Source organism: Procambarus clarkii, chromosome 18 (assembly GCF_040958095.1).
Source record: "Procambarus clarkii isolate CNS0578487 chromosome 18, FALCON_Pclarkii_2.0, whole genome shotgun sequence".
NCBI classification, from domain to species: Eukaryota; Metazoa; Arthropoda; class Malacostraca; order Decapoda; family Cambaridae; genus Procambarus; species Procambarus clarkii.
Window position 1 is genome coordinate 14,654,785 of NC_091167.1, and position 20,834 is coordinate 14,675,618.

The window sequence follows — 20,834 nt, forward strand, 5'->3', positions numbered from 1 at the left end:
TGATTTCCAGGACGAGCGTGTGTGTCTTGCTTTCCGACCGTCCCTTGATAGAATTTTTGGTGAATCGAATACATTTCATGTTTTCCTTATGCGTTTCTGTTCTGATATTGGCATCCTTAGTGATAATTAGCGGCCTATGATTATCCTACACATTTTATGGTGCTACACAGCTTTCCCGGCTTGGTGCCTTCTTTTGATAATTAATTACTTACTTAAACCTAATACATGTTGCTTGCAACATGCAACAGGCAAGCACTACGACCTTGCAATGTCGCAATATAATATATATAATTGCAATGTTGCAATGCAACATGGTCATATAATGATTGAAATACTGCCGATGTATATCCTACAATGTTGAAAGGTCATAACTTGCAATACTGCCATGTGCACTATAATGTAGCACGGCTGGTGGAGGCACGCGGTCTATAGTCCACTTTATCCCCTATAAAGTGAGGTCGAGGTTAAAGGGACTTGGGGGTTTAAAGGGAGGAGGCGAGGGTTAAGGTGGCAGGGGTTAAGGAGGCGGGGGTTAAGGAGGCGGGGGTTAAAGAGGTGGTTGGTGTTCCAATAGTAGTTGGATTTAAGGCGGTGGAAGAAGTGTTCCCCAAGGAAGTCCTCCTGTAAGTGTGTGGGATTAGTCTTCTTTTTGATTTGCTTGTCTACCTTTTGCTGTCCTTTATATGTAGTTCATTTTACCCTTCCTTCCCTCACCACTCTAATATAGGAAGTACTTGGCCTTCTTTGGATACAACATGAAAAGTGGAACAACATTTATGTTGGTACTTTTCATCGGTTTACACAACACTGAAACTTTTCTTTTTTTTTTTTACCTGGGCAGTACATATTATTTCCTAATTGCCCGAAACGCTGTGCGTGCTAGTGACTTTACAAGAATGTAAAATCAACTCAATTTTTATGTTCTTTGTTAGTCCCTAATGTACCTTCTTGTATATAAATAAATAAATAAATAAATAAATAAATAAATAAATAAATAAATAAATAAATAAATAAATAAATTGGGTTTGCCTACAAAGTATACATAATAGGTATTATTTATCAAAAAAAATTTGCTTTTGTGACTAAGATGGGTTTTGCTTCAATCTCTAAGTGACCAGTCTATTCGTGGCATTTAGCACCTGTAACCCAAACGACTGGCGCCTCACCATTGGTAGCACATCCAGGGGCATAAAGGCCGCGTTGTTCCATAATGGGAACAAGTACCAATCTTGTCCCCTGGCTCACTGGGTGACCCCTCAGAGAGGATAACAGCAGCATCAAGACCTTGATGGATGTCTGAAGTATGATGAGTGCAGCTGGGTCATTGGAGGCGTCATCACTGTGACATTCCTGATGGGTCTCTAAGGCGGTTTGACCATGTTTCCCTGCTAGCTTTCCCTTTGAGACAGCAGGAGCACTACCACAGGCGGAAGTGCCCATAGAGGACTGATGTCTCGGTGGGGAGGACTGATGTCTCGGTGGGGAGGACTGATGTCTCGGTGGGGAGGACTGATGTCTCGGTGGGGAGGACTGATGTCTCGGTGGGGAGGATTGATGTCTCGGTGGGGAGGACTGATGTCTCGGTGGGGAGGACTGATGTCTCGGTGGGGAGGATTGATGTCTCGGTGGGGAGGACTGATGTCTCGGTGGGGAGGACTGATGTCTCGGTGGGGAGGATTGATGTCTCGGTGGGGAGGACTGATGTCTCGGTGGGGAGGATTGATGTCTCGGTGGGGAGGACTGATGTCTCGGTGGGGAGGATTGATGTCTCGGTGGGGAGGATTGGTGTCTCGGTGGGGAGGACTGGTGTCTCGGTGGGGAGGATTGATGTCTCGGTGGGGAGGACTGATGTCTCGGTGGGGAGGACTGATGTCTCGGTGGGGAGGACTGATGTCTCGGTGGGGAGGACTGATGTCTCGGTGGGGAGGACTGATGTCTCGGTGGGGAGGACTGATGTCTCGGTGGGGAGGACTGATGTCTCGGTGGGGAGGACTGATGTCTCGGTGGGGAGGACTGGTGTCTCGGTGGGGAGGACTGGTGTCTCGGTGGGGAGGATTGATGTCTCGGTGGGGAGGACTGATGTCTCGGTGGGGAGGACTGATGTCTCGGTGGGGAGGATTGATGTCTCGGTGGGGAGGACTGATGTCTCGGTGGGGAGGACTGATGTCTCGGTGGGGAGGATTGATGTCTCGGTGGGGAGGACTGATGTCTCGGTGGGGAGGACTGATGTCTCGGTGGGGAGGATTGATGTCTCGGTGGGGAGGACTGATGTCTCGGTGGGGAGGACTGGTGTCTCGGTGGGGAGGACTGGTGTCTCGGTGGGGAGGATTGATGTCTCGGTGGGGAGGACTGATGTCTCGGTGGGGAGGACTGATGTCTCGGTGGGGAGGACTGGTGTCTCGGTGGGGAGGATTGATGTCTCGGTGGGGAGGACTGATGTCTCGGTGGGGAGGACTGATGTCTCGGTGGGGAGGATTGATGTCTCGGTGGGGAGGACTGATGTCTCGGTGGGGAGGACTGATGTCTCGGTGGGGAGGACTGATGTCTCGGTGGGGAGGACTGATGTCTCGGTGGGGAGGATTGATGTCTCGGTGGGGAGGACTGATGTCTCGGTGGGGAGGACTGGTGTCTCGGTGGGGAGGATTGATGTCTCGGTGGGGAGGACTGATGTCTCGGTGGGGAGGATTGATGTCTCGGTGGGGAGGACTGATGTCTCGGTGGGGAGGACTGATGTCTCGGTGGGGAGGACTGGTGTCTCGGTGGGGAGGACTGATGTCTCGGTGGGGAGGACTGATGTCTCGGTGGGGAGGATTGATGTCTCGGTGGGGAGGATTGATGTCTCGGTGGGGAGGACTGATGTCTCGGTGGGGAGGATTGATGTCTCGGTGGGGAGGACTGATGTCTCGGTGGGGAGGACTGATGTCTCGGTGGGGAGGATTGATGTCTCGGTGGGGAGGACTGATGTCTCGGTGGGGAGGATTGATGTCTCGGTGGGGAGGACTGATGTCTCGGTGGGGAGGATTGATGTCTCGGTGGGGAGGATTGATGTCTCGGTGGGGAGGACTGATGTCTCGGTGGGGAGGATTGATGTCTCGGTGGGGAGGATTGATGTCTCGGTGGGGAGGACTGATGTCTCGGTGGGGAGGACTGATGTCTCGGTGGGGAGGACTGATGTCTCGGTGGGGAGGATTGATGTCTTGGTGGGGAGGACTGATGTCTCGGTGGGGAGGACTGGTGTCTCGGTGGGGAGGACTGATGTCTCGGTGGGGAGGACTGATGTCTCGGTGGGGAGGATTGATGCCTCGGTGGGGAGGATTGATGTCTCGGTGGGGAGGACTGATGTCTCGGTGGGGAGGATTGATGTCTCGGTGGGGAGGACTGATGTCTCGGTGGGGAGGACTGATGTCTCGGTGGGGAGGATTGATGTCTCGGTGGGGAGGACTGATGTCTCGGTGGGGAGGACTGATGTCTCGGTGGGGAGGATTGATGTCTCGGTGGGGAGGACTGATGTCTCGGTGGGGAGGACTGATGTCTCGGTGGGGAGGATTGATGTCTCGGTGGGGAGGATTGATGTCTCGGTGGGGAGGACTGATGTCTCGGTGGGGAGGATTGATGTCTCGGTGGGGAGGACTGATGTCTCGGTGGGGAGGATTGATGTCTCGGTGGGGAGGACTGATGTCTCGGTGGGGAGGATTGATGTCTCGGTGGGGAGGACTGATGTCTCGGTGGGGAGGACTGATGTCTCGGTGGGGAGGACTGATGTCTCGGTGGGGAGGACTGATGTCTCGGTGGGGAGGACTGATGTCTCGGTGGGGAGGACTGATGTTTCGGTGGGGAGGATTGATGTCTCGGTGGGGAGGACTGATGTCTCGGTGGGGAGGACTGATGTCTCGGTGGGGAGGACTGATGTCTCGGTGGGGAGGACTGATGTCTCGGTGGGGAGGACTGATGTTTCGGTGGGGAGGATTGATGTCTCGGTGGGGAGGACTGATGTCTCGGTGGGGAGGATTGATGTCTCGGTGGGGAGGACTGATGTTTCGGTGGGGAGGACTAATGTCTCTGTGGGGAGGATTGATGTCTCGGTGGGGAGGACTGATGTCTCGGTGGGGAGGACTGATGTCTCGGTGGGGAGGACTGATGTCTCGGTGGGGAGGACTGATGTCTCGGTGGGGAGGACTGATGTTTCGGTGGGGAGGATTGATGTCTCGGTGGGGAGGACTGATGTCTCGGTGGGGAGGACTGATGTCTCGGTGGGGAGGACTGATGTCTCGGTGGGGAGGACTGATGTCTCGGTGGGGAGGACTGATGTTTCGGTGGGGAGGATTGATGTCTCGGTGGGGAGGACTGATGTCTCGGTGGGGAGGATTGATGTCTCGGTGGGGAGGACTGATGTTTCGGTGGGGAGGATTGATGTCTCGGTGGGGAGGACTGATGTTTCGGTGGGGAGGACTAATGTCTCTGTGGGGAGGATTGATGTCTCGGTGGGGAGGAACAACAAGTGAGAGAGCCATTGGTTGACCCACGGAATGTGCCAATGCCGCCACTGTACATAAAATTGGGCCTTATAAAACAATTTATCACAGCTCTTCAAGACTTCTTCCCTCAGATGTCTGAGGCAAAGATCAAAGAAAGTATATTAGTCAGGACCTTAGATAAAGAAGATCCTGGAGTGTAAGGAATTTCTCAAGAAACTCACATGGAAGGGAAAAACTGGCTTGAAACAGTTATGTCGCAGTAGTCCGAGGCTTCTTGGGCAATCACAAGTGGGAAAACTATGTAGAGTTGGTTGAGACTGGTGAAGAACTACGGAATAATGGGCTTCAGGATGTCCTTCAAAGTCCATATCATTGATTCTCATTTTAATAAATACACTGAGAACATGAGAGCATACTCAGAGGAGGAAGGTGAGTGCTTCCACCAAGACATACTGAACATAACGAGGCTACCGAGGACGGTGCAACGAGAACATGGCGGCAGACTGTATTTGGAGGCTGATTCGTGAAAGTGATTTCTAAATCTGGACAGCTGCCTTGTATGGGCCAATAGGCCTTCAGCAGTTACCTTTGTTCTTATGTTCATAAATCTTTTGTGGTCATTTTTGTATAACTTTTAATATAAATGCACGTTAGTTTTCTTTTATATAACACAGGGTGCAAATTCGACAATTTTCTCAATGGAACTAGGGACATTGAAAAATATACTGTAAATATATAATATATATATATATATATATATATATATATATATATATATATATATATATATATATATATATATATATTTATATATATATATATATATATATATATATATATATATATATATATATATATATATATATATATATATAAAAGTTTGTGGGGAATAATAGCCATATTCCTTACTATATAGGCGTAAGCAATTATGAAACAACACTTACTACTCAGAAAGAGTTTTCTTTCTATATTATGGATAATTTATATATATATATATATATATATATATATATATATATATAATATATATATATATATATATATATATATATATAATATATATATATATATATATATATATATATATATATATATATATATATATATATATATATATATATTATATATATATATATTTATTTATTCTTCGTGGAGTGTCGTCGCCAGAAGCCTATTACAGGTTCGTGTGTTAACTGTCATATTTTCTTTCAGTAAAGGAAATGATCTTTCTGTACAAAATGTTTATTAATGCGAGTCAGTGCATTGTCAGTACAGTGTATAATTAATATTTTAAGTAATATAATTGGTATTATAAGACAGTCATTTATGCAAATCCAGAGACCAATATTAATGATATTTAATTTTTATTAAGTTGCATGACACTTGTTTTAATTTTTTGCTTTTTAATACAGATTCAAACTTCATATATCCTGAATATGGTTTGTTCAGCAATATTGTATATCGCGATCTGTTCGCTGAGCATTTATGTCATAAATTGGGTTCACGGTATACAGTCGTAGTTCTCAGGTCTTCCTGGCTACAACAGTTATTCTCATTGCTTGTGCATAATAGTCTGCCAAAGTAGACAATAGGCATCATACTTCAGTACCAAATAATATTAAAAAAATCACACATTTGTATTTAAAATTACGGTGTTTGATGCATCATCATCTCCACCATCTCGCTCCTGCTGCCATCTTGAGTGACTGTTATGCTCCTTCAGGACTCTCTCTTCAATCCACATCATCGTCTCCTTCCTCATCCTTCAGGATCCCCAGCCTCTTAGCTATGTTCTTAACGTAACTAATAACTTCTTCTTGGACTAAGTTGAAACTCATAGCCAGTAGAGCGATGCCAAACAAGAGATATATGGAACACAAAGCGATGCTCAGTTCCTGGTCCTCCTTGACTCCCTGGGCAGGAACAAAATCACCGAATCCTGTAGTCGAGAAATTTGTATATATGCTGTAAACTGTCTTTGAATTAATAAATAACTTATCTAATAAAATTACAAAAACATAAATCTTTATTTCACTTCCCACTAAAGTGGCATGAATCTTAGCATGAAGAATTTCTTTAGCATTTAAGAGTTATATGAGGCTGATCATTATTGTAAATTACACTTCACAAGGCATTTGATGTATGAAATCTGATTGACCCATATTTGAAAAAACCTGGTTGGCCGCGAGCTTAAACTGAGTTTGATAGGCTGTAAAATTAGCCACGTACTTGTGTATTTACATATCATAGTTTCCCTAATGAAGCTCCTTTTACAGCAATTAATTTCCCATCTGCATATATTATATAAACATTGGTTAATATTAGATTAGTTCTGCAGACAAAATAGCATTATATATATTAGTAACTTATTATTTTACAAATATTAAGGGAAGAACAGAGCTACAAACATGCATGACCAGTGGAGACCTTTCCACCTGCTGACCTATTGTTGTCAGAGTGATGAAACAGAAGTAGAAAGAGTCAAGGAAGCGCCATTTCTCCCAGCTAGCAAAAAGGAACGCTCCACCCAAGATGTAAGCCAGCACCAGCATCAAGCCTAGCCATATAGGCACAGGCCTGTCTCCAATTATGTCGTCTTCCTCGTCGTCATCGTCGTACCTATCACCGTAGTCGTCGTAGTAGTACTCTTCATCTAGACGGGAGAGACGACCCCTAGGATCAGGTGGTGATGGTAAGTGCCGGGAGTACCTGTCAGAGGTCCGGGGAGACCGTGGCATCGTGGGGGAGTCGGAGTAGCCTGTGGCAACGGGGAACAATATCAATGCACAGTGTTCATCGCTTGGAGAAAAAATAACAATGTTAACACAATAGGCTACTCTTACTGAGAACAGATGTTGGTGACACTGACAAAGTTAGCTGAGGTTACCGTCTGCCTCAGCTCCAACTAAAGGTTAAAAAAGCTTTTGCCGCACCTCTTAATACTACAATATATAAATAAACCCATTTTTTTTAAGAAGGTAAAAGCTATAAATGAATTAGTAAAGCATCAAAACCTGGAAACAATTTTATAAGTAATGGAATGCATATTGCGCCTCGTTCTCAATAGGAATATAATTATATTCTATTGCGTGTTAAAGAAAGGAATCATACCGATTTATTTAAGTATTTTTGAATATGGATTTATCACAAATATAAACCAGGATGCATTAGAACCATTTCTAATTCCAAAGTGCTCTGTACAAAAATTAAAAATAATAGAAAATAGTAATATCACTAATCACGAAGAAATCACATTGGAGTGAGATATCAATGACAAAATAATTTGAGGCAGTAAGGTGACTTGAATCAGCGTTCTAGTGATTCCCAGACGCTTATCATTACCTGCAGGCCAGAGTGTAGCCGGGCCATTCGTAAAATCCTCGTTGTGGCACCAGTTGGTGCCACAAATGGACCCTCAACTCCGGACCCTTCCCGTGATTTCAGTAGAGTTCCAGGTTGAATGGCTTTTTGACCAATCGTGGCTGAGTTGGTGAATGCAGGCATTTAGAAATTGTTAGAACGCTGATTCAAGTTACTTTATTGTCCCCAAATGATTTTCTCAATATTCCTAGTCCCAAAGGTGATGAAAACGAGGTTAGTTCCATTGCAGCCAATCTAGACTTTGTCATCAAGGACATGGTGCTGCCTAGACATATTCTCAAGCTTTGGCTTCCGTCTCAAGGCAGTCACATCATCAGCTGAGAATAAGCCATGTAATCACTACTTTTGGTCTTAGACTTATAACTCAAAAACTAGATTTGTACAGATTTTAACTTTGTTATGTTTTACAAGTCTATTAAATTACTAAAATATTTTTAATTTACATAAATTATAGAGCATTTTCTATAGTCGTTGATTTCCTAGGTGGTGGATGCCGGGTAGGTTAGATGATGTTGAATATTTTGATTTAAATTAAAGAATTTAAATATTTTGATATAAATGGAATGAAACTCGAAATAATTTGAGACTTGTAAGGGATTTTTTTATTTTTTGTTAAAGGCTTCTGATGCCTTTAACAACAACAAGTGCATTACATATATATATATATATATATATATATATATATATATATATATATATATATATATATATATATATATATATATATATATATATATATATATATATATGCAAACAAGCCTGAATGGTCCCCAGGACTATATGCGTCTGAAAACTCACACCCCCAGAAGTGACTCGAACCCATACTCCCAGGAGCAACGCAACTGGTAACTACAGGGCGCCATAATCCGCTTGACCATCATGGCCGGACAAAAGGAAGTGTTAGCCGAAGCTATTTGAACCACTTCCCCGCCGGCAACTCGGATGGTAATCTTGGGCATAGCATTTTATCAAATCACCTCATTCTTTGGGGCACACGTGAGGAGCACAAATGCGAACAAGCCTGAATGGTCCCCAGGACTATATGCGTCTGAAAACTCACACCCCAGAAGTGACTCGAACCCATACTCCCAGGAGCAACGCAACTGGTAACTACAGGGCGCCTTAATCCGTTTGACCATCACGGCCGGACAAAAGGAAGTGATAGCCGAAGCTATTTGAACCACTTCCCCGCCGGCAACTCGGATGGTAATCTTGGGCATAGCATTTTATCAAATCACCTCATTCTTTGGGGCACACGTGAGGAACACAAATGCGAACAAGCCTGAATGGTCCCCAGGACAATATGCGTCTGAAAACTCCGGCCGTTATGGTCAAGCGGATTAAGGCGCCCTGTAGTTACCAGTTGCGTTGCTCCTGGGAGTATGGGTTCGAGTCACTTCTGGGGTGTGAGTTTTCAGACATTATATATATATATATATATATATATATATATATATATATATATATATATATATATATATATATATATATATATATATATATATATATATATATATATATATATATATATATATATATATATATATATATATATATATATATATATATATATATATATATATACTTAAAAGTCAACATCCACTGAGGATGTTCTAAGACACAGCATAAATCAGACAAGATGCACTGTACTCGGAGTTATGTATGGTGCTAAGTTATGACTAAGTTAGGACTCCTCTCCTAACCTACCAGAGGACCCAAAACAGAAAACAGGACGGTTGCAAGTGCTAAGAAGAGCCATGTTATAGATAGTGTTTCTATCAGGAGCCATGGTATAGATACAGTGTGACCCTTGGTGCCAGCACGAGTCACACTATATCTATAGCGTGATTCCTGCTAGCAATTTGTCTCCTGGTTTATATAGGAATTTTTCAGATGGTTTTTGGAATAGTAAGAGTCGTGGTAGCTACAACATGGCACATGGTACCTGAGACATGGCTCGTCGTATCTACAATGTGCCTTCTTGTATCTAGATGTTGGCTACTGGTATCTAGAAAATGGCTCTTGGTACCTTTCAGTTTGCCTCTTGGTACCTTTCTGTATGCCTCTTGGTACTTGTCAGTAGTAGTAGTCATCCATCAGTCTGAAGAGACTATAGAGTTGCGCTCTGGCTGTCGGTCTGGAGTGGCTTCTGGTTGTCGGTCTTTCAAATAGCCTAGCTGGAGTGTCCTCTAAATGTGGTGCCTGTGTCAGGCAACATACTCCCGCCAAAAGGAAAGGTCTAATGCCTACATGGGATGGAAATGGAGACGTGATTGGTGCAGAATAGCCTATCAGCAGGTGGCCTGACATGACGTCACGGGTGAGCAATGCATCAGAGCCTCTCAGTGGCTAATGAGCCGACACTTACGTCAGACGTTGTGAGGCAGCCCGTCCTCCTAAGGTTTACCAACGTCAAGAAAAACGGTCAAATTAAAGTGTTCTCTCCTAACCTACCAGAGGACTTGTGACGGAGTCGGTAAGACCAACATTTTGTCAGCGCCAGCGTGTAAGTGGCCGAGGACATTATAGCAGTGAGTCAACAAGATTGATTGATTGATGAAGACTTAGAAACCCAAGAAGTGGCACGGGCGTGAATAGCCCGTAAAGGCAACAATTGTTGTTGTTTAAGATTCAACTACTGGGAACAAAAAGTTCCAAGTAGCACGGGCTATGGTGAGCCCGTAGTGGACTTACCAAGGCATCAAGTATGACCAGTACTTATATGCACAGACGCTCAAATGAGGTGAGCCAACCAATGAGTTTTCGCCGAAGATCAGTGAAGCGAGCGTTCACTTGTTGAAACGAGGGACTATCGTCACAGCAGTGACAATTCCGATAAGATAACAACATGCAGGCGATGAGTCACAATAACGCGGCTGAAGTATGTTGACCAAACCACACAGTAGAAAGTGAAGGGACGACGACGTTTCGGTCTGTCCTGGACCATTCTCTAGTCGATGAGAATACTCCAGGACAGACCAAAACGTCGTCGTCCCTTCGCTTTCTAGTGTGTGGTCTGGTCAAGATAACAACGTGCAGTGAACAGTGACAGTGTTTTTAAGAGACCGTTTGATATAATGGTAGCCGAGTAGCATGTGAAGCCGCTACTTGAAGGCTACACAGGGACGGGTTGACTGTGAGTAACAATCTAATGACAGCCTAGAAAACGTGAGGAATCGAGGAGCGACTCCTTCAAAGTGTCTCTGGAGGCCAGCACCGGGAGCAACAGGGGTGAGAATAGACAGTGAGGTAGCCCAGGTGTGGGCAGCTGGAAGTTGTCCACCGAGTCAGCCTACTACTGAGGGAGCCATGGGGATGGTCACAACATGGCCAGACACCTAGTGAAGGGAGCGACGTGGGAAGGAGCAGCAGGTGTAGCAGTGCCTTAACAAGAGCGAGCAGAGGTTCTTCACTCAAGCTGTTATCAACTGTTACACAAGTAACAAAACTCCTCCCTCATTTACCCTTTGAAGCCAGGTGTTTCCTGAAGGGAAACATTTGGATTGATTGTTATGATTATTGATATTACGATGTACTAGGATGCATAAATGATTATTTTTACTAATTATGAGTGATATGTCATGATACTGAAACTGATGTTGTAGCCTAGAGACAAATCTAAAATTTTGGAACTGTTTGAAAGATTTTAAAGTCAAGTGACTCATTTCGAAGCTTTAATATTAATTTTAGAGACTTATTCAGTAAAATTCAAAATATTTGCCAGAGGATGAAATACACCCCAAGGGGATACTCCCCAATAAAATAAACTTTAAAGTTAACTGAACCAAGTGTATACAATTTAATGTATATTATTGGTAGATGAGGCTACTTTTGCTCTTATGATAATTTACAGACGGCACATCTGGGGGAATCTGGTCAAGCAGGTGAATCAATATAGAAGGGACTCAGGAGCCTTCTGGAGAAAAATAAAATACTTGCTAGGCTCGCCAACTCAACTTACTCACCTCGTACACAACTATCAGGTGCCTCTGGTGCCTTAAAATTAGCTGCTCCGGGTAGATGGGACTCGATAGCCTGGGAAGGCAGCCCATCTAGGGGAAGGAAAACCCTGATTTTAAACCTCCGCTGCCTTGCGGCCATAGTCCTTTTTTGGGAAAGGCTTCAGGAGTCATCCTCGAGGAAAAATCCGGAGTTGGAGCCCCTAAGGCAGTTCGTTGTTGACGTCGACCTCGTTCTGGCAGCTCCTGCGACGGTGCTGGAACCATGTGTATTGGCATTTCCCTTTCCATTGGATAATTTCAGCAACGTGGAGAGGGGGGACCTGCTGCATGGGGTAACAGCTTCTCCTCCATATCTACCTGCCCAGGCTTTGCGCCCTGGAGAGCTTCGCCTCACAGCGCCGAACCAACACGGGAAGCGACAGTCTACCGGTTTTAAGTCTTCTGCTTGATTGGCGAAGAGTGTGACGCCAGGGGTTGCTTCCGACGGTGAGAGGGGTCATCGCGCCCCACTGGGCAGCTACCGCCCGCCTCAAGCTGGGCAAACCCCAGCCAATAAGGTGTTGTCTCGCCACGGTCCTTAACCTCTCTGGGTGCGTTTGGTTTAGGGTGAAAACCGACAAGCGGCCCGACAACTTTGCACCAAGCAATACCAAACCTAAAAAGAAAATATCAACTGCCCTAAAGCTGGGCACATGGAACGTCAGGACACTGACACCAGGTTTCTCTGACGACCTGCAAGAAATCAATGACGCCCGAAAAACATCAATCATCGATAGGGAGCTGAGCAAACTGCAGATGGATATTGTTGCTCTCCAAGAGATCAGGCTCCCAGGATCAGGATCTGTGAGAGAGAGAGGGCCTTCTCTTTCTTTTGGCAAGGAAAACCTCCAGATGAGACCAGAGAACATGGTGTGGGATTTGCCGTCAAGAATGCACTGTTGGGACACATTATGCCGCCGACGGGGGAAACCGAACGAATTCTGTCTCTGCAACTGCACTCCCAAACAGGACCAGTCAATGTAATTAATACAGATGCACCAACCCTGACTTCTCCAGCAGAGGCAAAGGAAAAATTCTACGATGACCTCAACAGAGTCATAGCGAGACTCCCTGTAAAGGAGCCACTGTTCATCCTCGACGACTTCAACGCCTGAGTGGGTGCCGATCACAACATTTGTCCCACTTGTCTGGGTCAATTCGACATAGGGAGGATGAATGAGAACGGGCAACGTCTGCTAGAACTCTGCTGCCTTCATGGTCTCTGTGTCACCAACACGTTCTTCGGCACAAAGCCTCAACACCGAGTATCTTGGAGACACCCCAGATCCAAGCACTAGCACCAGCTTGACCTAATTCTTACCAGGCATGCAAGTCTACCCAGCGTCAAGATTACGCGTAGCTACCAGAGTGCTGTCTGTGACACCGACCACTCCCTGGTATGTAGCAGGGTCAAGATGCAAATAAAGCTTATTCATCACTCGAAAATGGCGGGCAGACCTCGCATCGACACCACCAAGACCCGCAACCAGGACAAGGTGGAAACTTTTGCACGTGTGCTCGAGGAAGCTCTCCCTGGCCCAGCCGGGGTCACTGCCTGTAAAAGATGGGAGCACTTCAGAGACGCTGTGTTCAACGCTGCCATTTCCACCTTTGGCAAGAAGACCAGCAGGTCGGCAGACTGGTTCGAGGCTCACTCGGAAGAGATGACACCTGTCATCGAAGAGAAGAGAAACGCCTTGGCAGCCTACAAAGCCTGCCCAAGTCAGCGCAACTTACAGATCCTTCGGACCGTCCGCTGCAAAGTGCAGCAGAGCGCCAGGCGATGTGCCAACAACTATTGGCTCCAGCTCTGCTCCCAGATACAGACTGCAGCGGACACAGGCAATGCAAGGGGAATGTATGACGGCATCAAGCAGGCCCTCGGCCCAATCCAGAAGAAGACCGCTCCTCTGAAATCTGCCACTGGCGAGGTGATTCAGGACCAGATACTGCAGCTGACGCGCTGGGTCGAGCACTACTCTGAGCTATATGCCAGGGACAATGTGGTCACCGAAGATGCCCTGAGCGCCATTGAGTGCCTGCCTGTGTTAATGGAGCTCGACAGCGAACCGACCCTCGAAGAACTCAGCGAGGCCCTAGACTCCCTTGCTTCTGGCAAAGCTCCTATCAAAGATGGCATTCCTGCTGAGACCTTAAAGTGCTGCAGAGGTAGCCTGCTCATGGAGCTGCATGAAATTCTCTGCCTCTGCTGGGAAGAAGGAAAGGTGCCACAGGATATGAGGGATGCCAACATCATCACGCTGTATAAGAATAAAGGTGACAGGGGCGACTGCAACAATTACCGTGGAATCTCCCTCCTCAGTATTGTCGGAAAGCTGTTTGCTCGAGTCGCATTGAAGAGGCTCCAAGTACTTGCAGAGAGAGAGTCTATCCAGAATCACAATGCGGATTTAGAGCTAACAGGTCCACCATCGACATGGTCTTTTCCCTCAGACAACTGCAGGCGTGCCAGGGAACAGAAGCAGCCACTCTTCGTAGCCTTCATAGATCTGACGAAGGCCTTCGACCTCGTCAGCATGGATGGCCTGTTCAAGATCCTCCCCAAGATCGGATGCCCACCCAGGCTCCTCAGCATCATCAGACCTTTCCATGAGAACATGAAGGGCACCGTGGTCTTTGATGGCCTAACATCAGACGCCTTTGACATCCGAAGTGGAGTAAAGCAGGGCTGGGTACTGACTCCAACCCTATTCGGGATTTTCTTCGCAGTTATGCTGCAGCACGCCTTCGGATCTGCCACGGAAGGCATTTACCTCCGGACCAGGTCGGATGGAAAGCTCTTTAACCTCGCCAGGCTGAGAGCCAAGACGAAGGTTCGGCTGAGGTGTCTGCGCGACTTCATTTTTGCCGACGACGCAGCAGTCACTGCCCACTCAGCCGAAGACCTCCAACGGCTCATGACCCGCTTCAGCAAGGTCTGTCAGGCTTTCGGACTCACCATCAGCCTGAAGAAAACACAAGTCATTGGACAAGGAGTGGACTCCCCACCTGACATCGGCATCTCCAATTCCAAACTGGAAGTCGTTCACGACTTCGTGTACCTGGGCTCCACAATCTCTGACTCCCTCTCTCTTGATACGGATATAGACAAACGCATCGGTAAGGCATCTACTACCATGTCCAGACTGAAAAAAAGAGTGTGGGCTAACAATAGGCTGACTGAGTATACAAAGATTCAGGTTTACAGAGCCTGCGTCCTGAGCACTCTCCTTTATGGCAGTGAGTCTTGGACACTCCGTGCCCGTCAGGAAAGACAGCTGAATGCCTACCACATGCGCTGCCTTCGACACATCTTGGACATCACCTGGCAGGACAAGGTGACAAACAACAACGTCCTGAGGAGAGCAAGAATCACCAGCATATACACAATGCTGAAACAGAGGCGAATGCGCTGGCTCGGGCACGTTGTGCGAATGGGCGACGGCAGGATCCCAAGGATCTCCTGTACGGAGAGCTGATGCAGGGAAAGCGTCCAACAGGCAAGCCCCAGCTACGGTACAAAGACGTATGCAAGAGGGACCTAAAAGTCATGGAAGTCGATCTTGCTATGTGGGAGACACTGGCTGCAGACCGTTCAGCCTGGAGGCAGTCTGTTCAAAGAGGTCTCTCCAAGTTCGAGGAGTCACTTGCCAAGAAATCGGAGGCAAAGAGACAGAGAAGGAAAGCCAGTAGCCAGGAAGACAGACCAGAATCGGACTTCGTTTGTGCTCAGTGTCTCATACAGAGACACAATCATCACTTAATTCATAGATGATGTGACCCACATCATAACATCTATACCGAGAGGGAGAACAACTACGGCTGCCATAGTAGTGCGAAAGGCGAATACCGAACTCGCTCGCTTTGACGACTGAATAGGAGAAAAAATGGAGGATTACAACCAGTGGGATGGACTGCCACTCTCGGATTGGCATCATCAGTCACACCAGACACTGCACCAGGATTGAAAACCAGGGTGCAATTCCATAGTCTCCCGAGGCTGAAGGATGCCTACTACTACTACTACACACCAATCTGGATGAGGACAATGAAGAACAATCAGAAAATGTTGTAAACCCACAAGTACATGTAGACCTAATGGGGGTTGGTTTGGAAAAGGTTCCTAATGGCTGCCACCAATAGTGCTTTTAACAACGCCCACTTTAATAGAATGAACGAATTGACCAATGTCAAGCTAGACTCCTTGATCAGTACGCCTGATATCGACCTGACTAACATTGTTGAGGACTACCCTATGACCAGACCGATCACCAGAATGGAACTGGCAGGGTTATAAAGAGCACCCGGAACAAGGCCTCAGGCCTCTCAGGCATAAGGGCAAAACAGATACATCTCCTACCAGGGAATTACATGCAATCAATCTTGAACATATTCAGTGCGATCTTAGCATCAGGACAGATCCCAGACGTCTTCAAAAGGGCGAAGATGATCTTCATCCCTAAGAGAAAAAAAGAAACCACACCGAGAATTACCATCCCATCTCACTCTTGGAAACACTCGGTAATTGTTTCGAAAGGATCATATCCAACAGGCTCGACTATTATCTACAATACAACAACTTCTACACTGAAAAACAATTTGGGTTCAGGAGGCTTCGTTCAACGCAACATGCAATGAACATCATTATGATGTGGTCTCCAGCATTTGCCAGCAAAACCAGGTAGTCCTAATTAGAGATGTGCACAAGGCCTCTGACAGCTTATGGCACTACTGTCTTGTGTACAAACTAACGAATATACCGACTCAGAACTGGACATTCCTCCGTCTAGTCTGGAACTTCACGATGAATAAAAAAGTTGTGCCATGCTTCAACGGGAAAATTGCAGAGACCCTCACCCCCAACGGTTGGTGTCCCTCAGGGCTCATGCTTGAGACCAGTATTATTCAACATCTTTGTCAACGACTTCCCACAACCAGAATACAAGACACAATCATCACTTAATTCGTAGATGATGTGACCCACATCATAACATCTATACCCAGAGGGAGAACAACTACGGTTGCCATAGTAGTGCGAAAGGCGAATACCGAACTCGCTCGCTTTGACGGCTGAATGGGAGAGAAAATGGAGGATTACAACCAACCCGGAAAAGATCAGAATAAGCATTGTTGGGTGTATGGCATACTACATAGAAAATGTTGGAGGGGTTTGCATCAGGGGGCAACCCATAGTGATAAAGGATAACAACACAGTTCGAGGATATGACTTCAACTGGCTTTTCAACTCCACACAGTGTACATCACGGAAAAACAGCAATGTCCAAGTACCTGTGTTAGGGCCCACTCTGTGGCCCCTGGGCTGGTGTTGTGCTGTACCTGTGTTAGGGCCCCTTCGGTGACCCCATGGGCTAGTGTTGTGCTGTACCTGTGTTAGGGCCCCCTCGGTGACCCCGTGGGCTGGTGTTGTGCTGTACCTGTGTTAGGGCCCCTTCGGTGACCCCATGGGCTAGTGTTGTGCTGTACCTGTGTTAGGGCCCCCTCGGTGACCCCCGTGGGCTGGTGTTGTGCTGTACCTGTGTTAGGGCCCCCTCGGTGACCCCGTGGGCTGGTGTTGTGCTGTACCTGTGTTAGGGCCCCCTCGGTGACCCCGTGGGCTGGTGTTGTGCTGTACCTGTGTTAGGGCCCCCTCGGTGACCCCCGTGGGCTGGTGTTGTGCTGTACCTGTGTTAGGGCCCCCTCGGTGACCCCCGTGGGCTGGTGTTGTGCTGTACCTGTGTTAGGGCCCCCTCGGTGACCCCCGTGGGCTGGTGTTGTGCTGTACCTGTGTTAGGGCCCCCTCGGTGACCCCCGTGGGCTGGTGTTGTGCTGTACCTGTGTTAGGGCCCCCTCGGTGACCCCCGTGGGCTGGTGTTGTGCTGTACCTGTGTTAGGGCCCCCTCGGTGACCCCCCCTGGGCTAGTGTTGTGCTGTACCTGTGTTAGGGTCCACTTTGTGGCCCTTGGGCTGGTGTTGTACTCTCAAGACTCTACAGATTTGACCAAGACCCCATCCATGTCAAACTTCACCTGTACAAGATGATCATCAGACCTGCAGTGGAGTACCCCTACACGCCCCTAAGCTTGACCAACAAAACCAACGTCAGGAAAATTCAACGAGTACGAAGTAGGGTCTTACACTCCACGGCGAAAGTATCCTTACGAGACAGTGTGCGAACAGACCAACTTCACAGAGCACTCAAGGTAATGCCCATGAATGTTCTGCTCAACCACCTTTCCACAAAATTGTTTATAGGATGCAACATCTTTATATACCAGACCAAGAGGACCTCTTAATAATAGAGAACACGACGTGATTACGTAATCCAAGAACCTCGGCGTAGACCTTGTCCTCTCACGCTACAACAGAAAGTCCTGAGACACATCCACAGCCCTGAGACACATCCACAGTCCTGAGACACATCCACAGTCCTGACTTCCAGCAGCCACACATCTTGGAGAACTTACCGGAAGACCAGGGGAACTGGATCCTCCCACAACCCATTTTCACATAAATAAAAAAACCATACAAATAACATTCCGCGGGCAACCAGTGCAGAGATCATTGGTTGGGGAGTGCTCTTGGTGAAGGTCAACTCCACCAGCCCCACATATTGTCCACCTCCTGCTGGCCGTAGTAGCCCGCCTGCACCCGCCAGCCCAGCAGCCCGCCTCCACCCGCCAGCCCAGCACCCCGCCTCCACCCGCCAGCCCAGCAGCCCGCCTCCACCCGCCAGCCCAGCACCCCGCCTCCACCCGCCAGACCAGCAGCCCGCCTCCACCCGCCAGCCCAGCACCCCGCCTCCACCCGCCAGCCCAGCAGCCCGCCTCCACCCGCCAGCCCAGCACCCCGCCTCCACCCGCCAGACCAGCAGCCCGCCTCCACCCGCCAGCCCAGCACCCCGCCTCCACCCGCCAGACCAGCAGCCCGCCTCCACCCGCCAGCCCAGCAGCCCGCCTCCACCCGCCAGTCCAGCACCCTGCCTCCACCCGCCAGTCCAGCACCCCGCCTCCACCCGCCAGCCCAGCAGCCCGCCTCCACCCGCCAGTCCAGCACCCCGCCTCCACCCGCCAGACCAGCAGCCCGCCTCCACCCGCCAGTCCAGCACCCCGCCTCCACCCGCCAGCCCAGCACCCCGCCTCCACCCGCCAGCCCAGCACCCCGCCTCCACCCGCCAGCCCAGCACCCCGCCTCCACCCGCCAGCCCAGCAGCCCGCCTCCACCCGCCAGTCCAGCACCCCGTCTCCACCCGCCAGCCCAGCACCCCGCCTCCACCCGCCAGCCCAGCAGCCCGCCTCCACCCGCCAGCCCAGCACCCCGCCTCCACCCGCCAGCCCAGCACCCCGCCTCCACCCGCCAGTCCAGCACCCCGCCTCCACCCGCCAGCCCAGCACCCCGCCTCCACCCGCCAGCCCAGCACCCCGCCTCCACCCGCCAGTCCAGCACCCCGCCTCCACCCGCCAGCCCAGCAGCCCGCCTCCACCCGCCAGCCCAGCAGCCCGCCTCCACCCGCCAGTCCAGCACCCCGCCTCCACCCGCCAGCCCAGCAGCCCGCCTCCACCCGCCAGCCCAGCACCCCGCCTCCACCCGCCAGTCCAGCACCCCGCCTCCACCCGCCAGCCCAGCAGCCCGCCTCCACCCGCCAGTCCAGCACCCCGCCTCCACCCGCCAGCCCAGCACCCCGCCTCCACCCGCCAGCCCAGCACCCTGCCTCCACCCGCCAGTCCAGCACCCCGCCTCCACCCGCCAGCCCAGCAGCCCGCCTCCACCCGCCAGTCCAGCACCCCGCCTCCACCCGCCAGCCCAGCAGCCCGCCTCCACCCGCCAGCCCAGCACCCCTCCTCCACCCGCCAGCCCAGCACCCCGCCTCCACCCGCCAGTCCAGCACCCCTCCTCCACCCGCCAGCCCAGCACCCCGCCTCCACCCGCCAGCCCAGCACCCCGCCTCCACCCGCCAGCCCAGCACCCCGCCTCCACCCGCCAGCCCAGCACCCCGCCTCCACCCGCCAGCCCAGCACCCCGCCTCCACCCGCCAGCCCAGCACCCCGCCTCCACCCGCCAGTCCAGCACCCCGCCTCCACCCGCCAGCCCAGCACCCCGCCTCCACCCGCCAGCCCAGCACCCCGCCTCCACCCGCCAGCCCAGCAGCCCGCCTCCACCCGCCAGCCCAGCACCCCGCCTCCACCCGCCAGCCCAGCAGCCCGCCTCCACCCGCCAGCCCAGCACCCCGCCTCCACCCGCCAGCCCAGCACCCCGCCTCCACCCGCCAGCCCAGCACCCCGCCTCCACCCGCCAGCCCAGCAGCCCGCCTCCACCCGCCAGCCCAGCACCCCGCCTCCACCCGCCAGCCCAGCACCCCGCCTCCACCCGCCAGCCCAGCAGCCCGCCTCCACCCGCCAGCCCAGCACCCCGCCTCCACCCGCCAGCCCAGCACCCCGCCTCCACCCGCCAGTCCAGCACCCCGCCTCCACCCGCCAGCCCAGCACCCCGCCTCCACCCGCCAGCCCAGCACCCCGCCTCCACCCGCCAGCCCAGCAGCCCGCCTCCACCCGCCAGCCCAGCACCCCGCCTCCACCCGCCAGCCCAGCAGCCCGCCTCCACCCGCCAGTCCAGCACCCCGCCTCCACCCGCCAGCCCAGCAGCCCGCCTCCACCCGCCAGCCCAGCACCCCGCCTCCACCCGCCAGTCCAGCACCCCGCCTCCACCCGCCAGCCCAGCAGCCCGCCTCCACCCGCCAGTCCAGCACCCCGCCTCCACCCGCCAGCCCAGCAGCCCGCCTCCACCCGCCAGTCCAGCACCCCGCCTCCACCCGCCAGCCCAGCAGCCCGCCTCCACCCGCCAGCCCAGCACCCCGCCTCCACCCGCCAGCCCAGCACCCCGCCTCCACCCGCCAGCCCAGCACCCCTCCTCCACCCGCCAGCCCAGCACCCCGCCTCCACCCGCCAGCCCAGCACCCCGCCTCCACCCGCCAGCCCAGCAC

At 50.6% G+C, this 20,834-nt stretch overlaps 2 protein-coding genes across 2 annotated transcripts in view; both read right to left on the reverse strand.

The window, feature by feature from the left end:
- Nucleotides 1–1,388: 1,388 nt before the first annotated feature.
- LOC138365955 (uncharacterized) lies at nucleotides 1,389–4,511 on the reverse strand. Its single transcript, XM_069326669.1, has one exon. It carries the CDS (start codon nucleotides 4,509–4,511, stop codon nucleotides 1,389–1,391), a length of 3,123 nt encoding a protein of 1,040 aa, XP_069182770.1.
- A 1,100-nt stretch (nucleotides 4,512–5,611) lies between these two features.
- LOC138365805 (uncharacterized) overlaps nucleotides 5,612–20,834 on the reverse strand; it is a 49,694-nt gene continuing 34,471 nt past the window's right edge. Inside the window, exons 6-7 of the mRNA XM_069326279.1 lie at nucleotides 6,919–7,233; nucleotides 5,612–6,414 (exon numbers count right to left, since the gene is read on the reverse strand). Coding sequence (XP_069182380.1) covers nucleotides 6,209–6,414; nucleotides 6,919–7,233 — 521 coding nt within the window. The 3' untranslated portion in view covers nucleotides 5,612–6,208. The remainder of the gene's footprint in view (nucleotides 6,415–6,918; nucleotides 7,234–20,834) is intronic.

Bases quoted from the DNA above. Each gene is read 5' to 3' on its own strand.
- LOC138365955 (XM_069326669.1), bottom strand. From the start codon at position 4,511: ATGGCTCTCTCACTTGTTGTTCCTCCCCACCGAGACATCAATCCTCCC.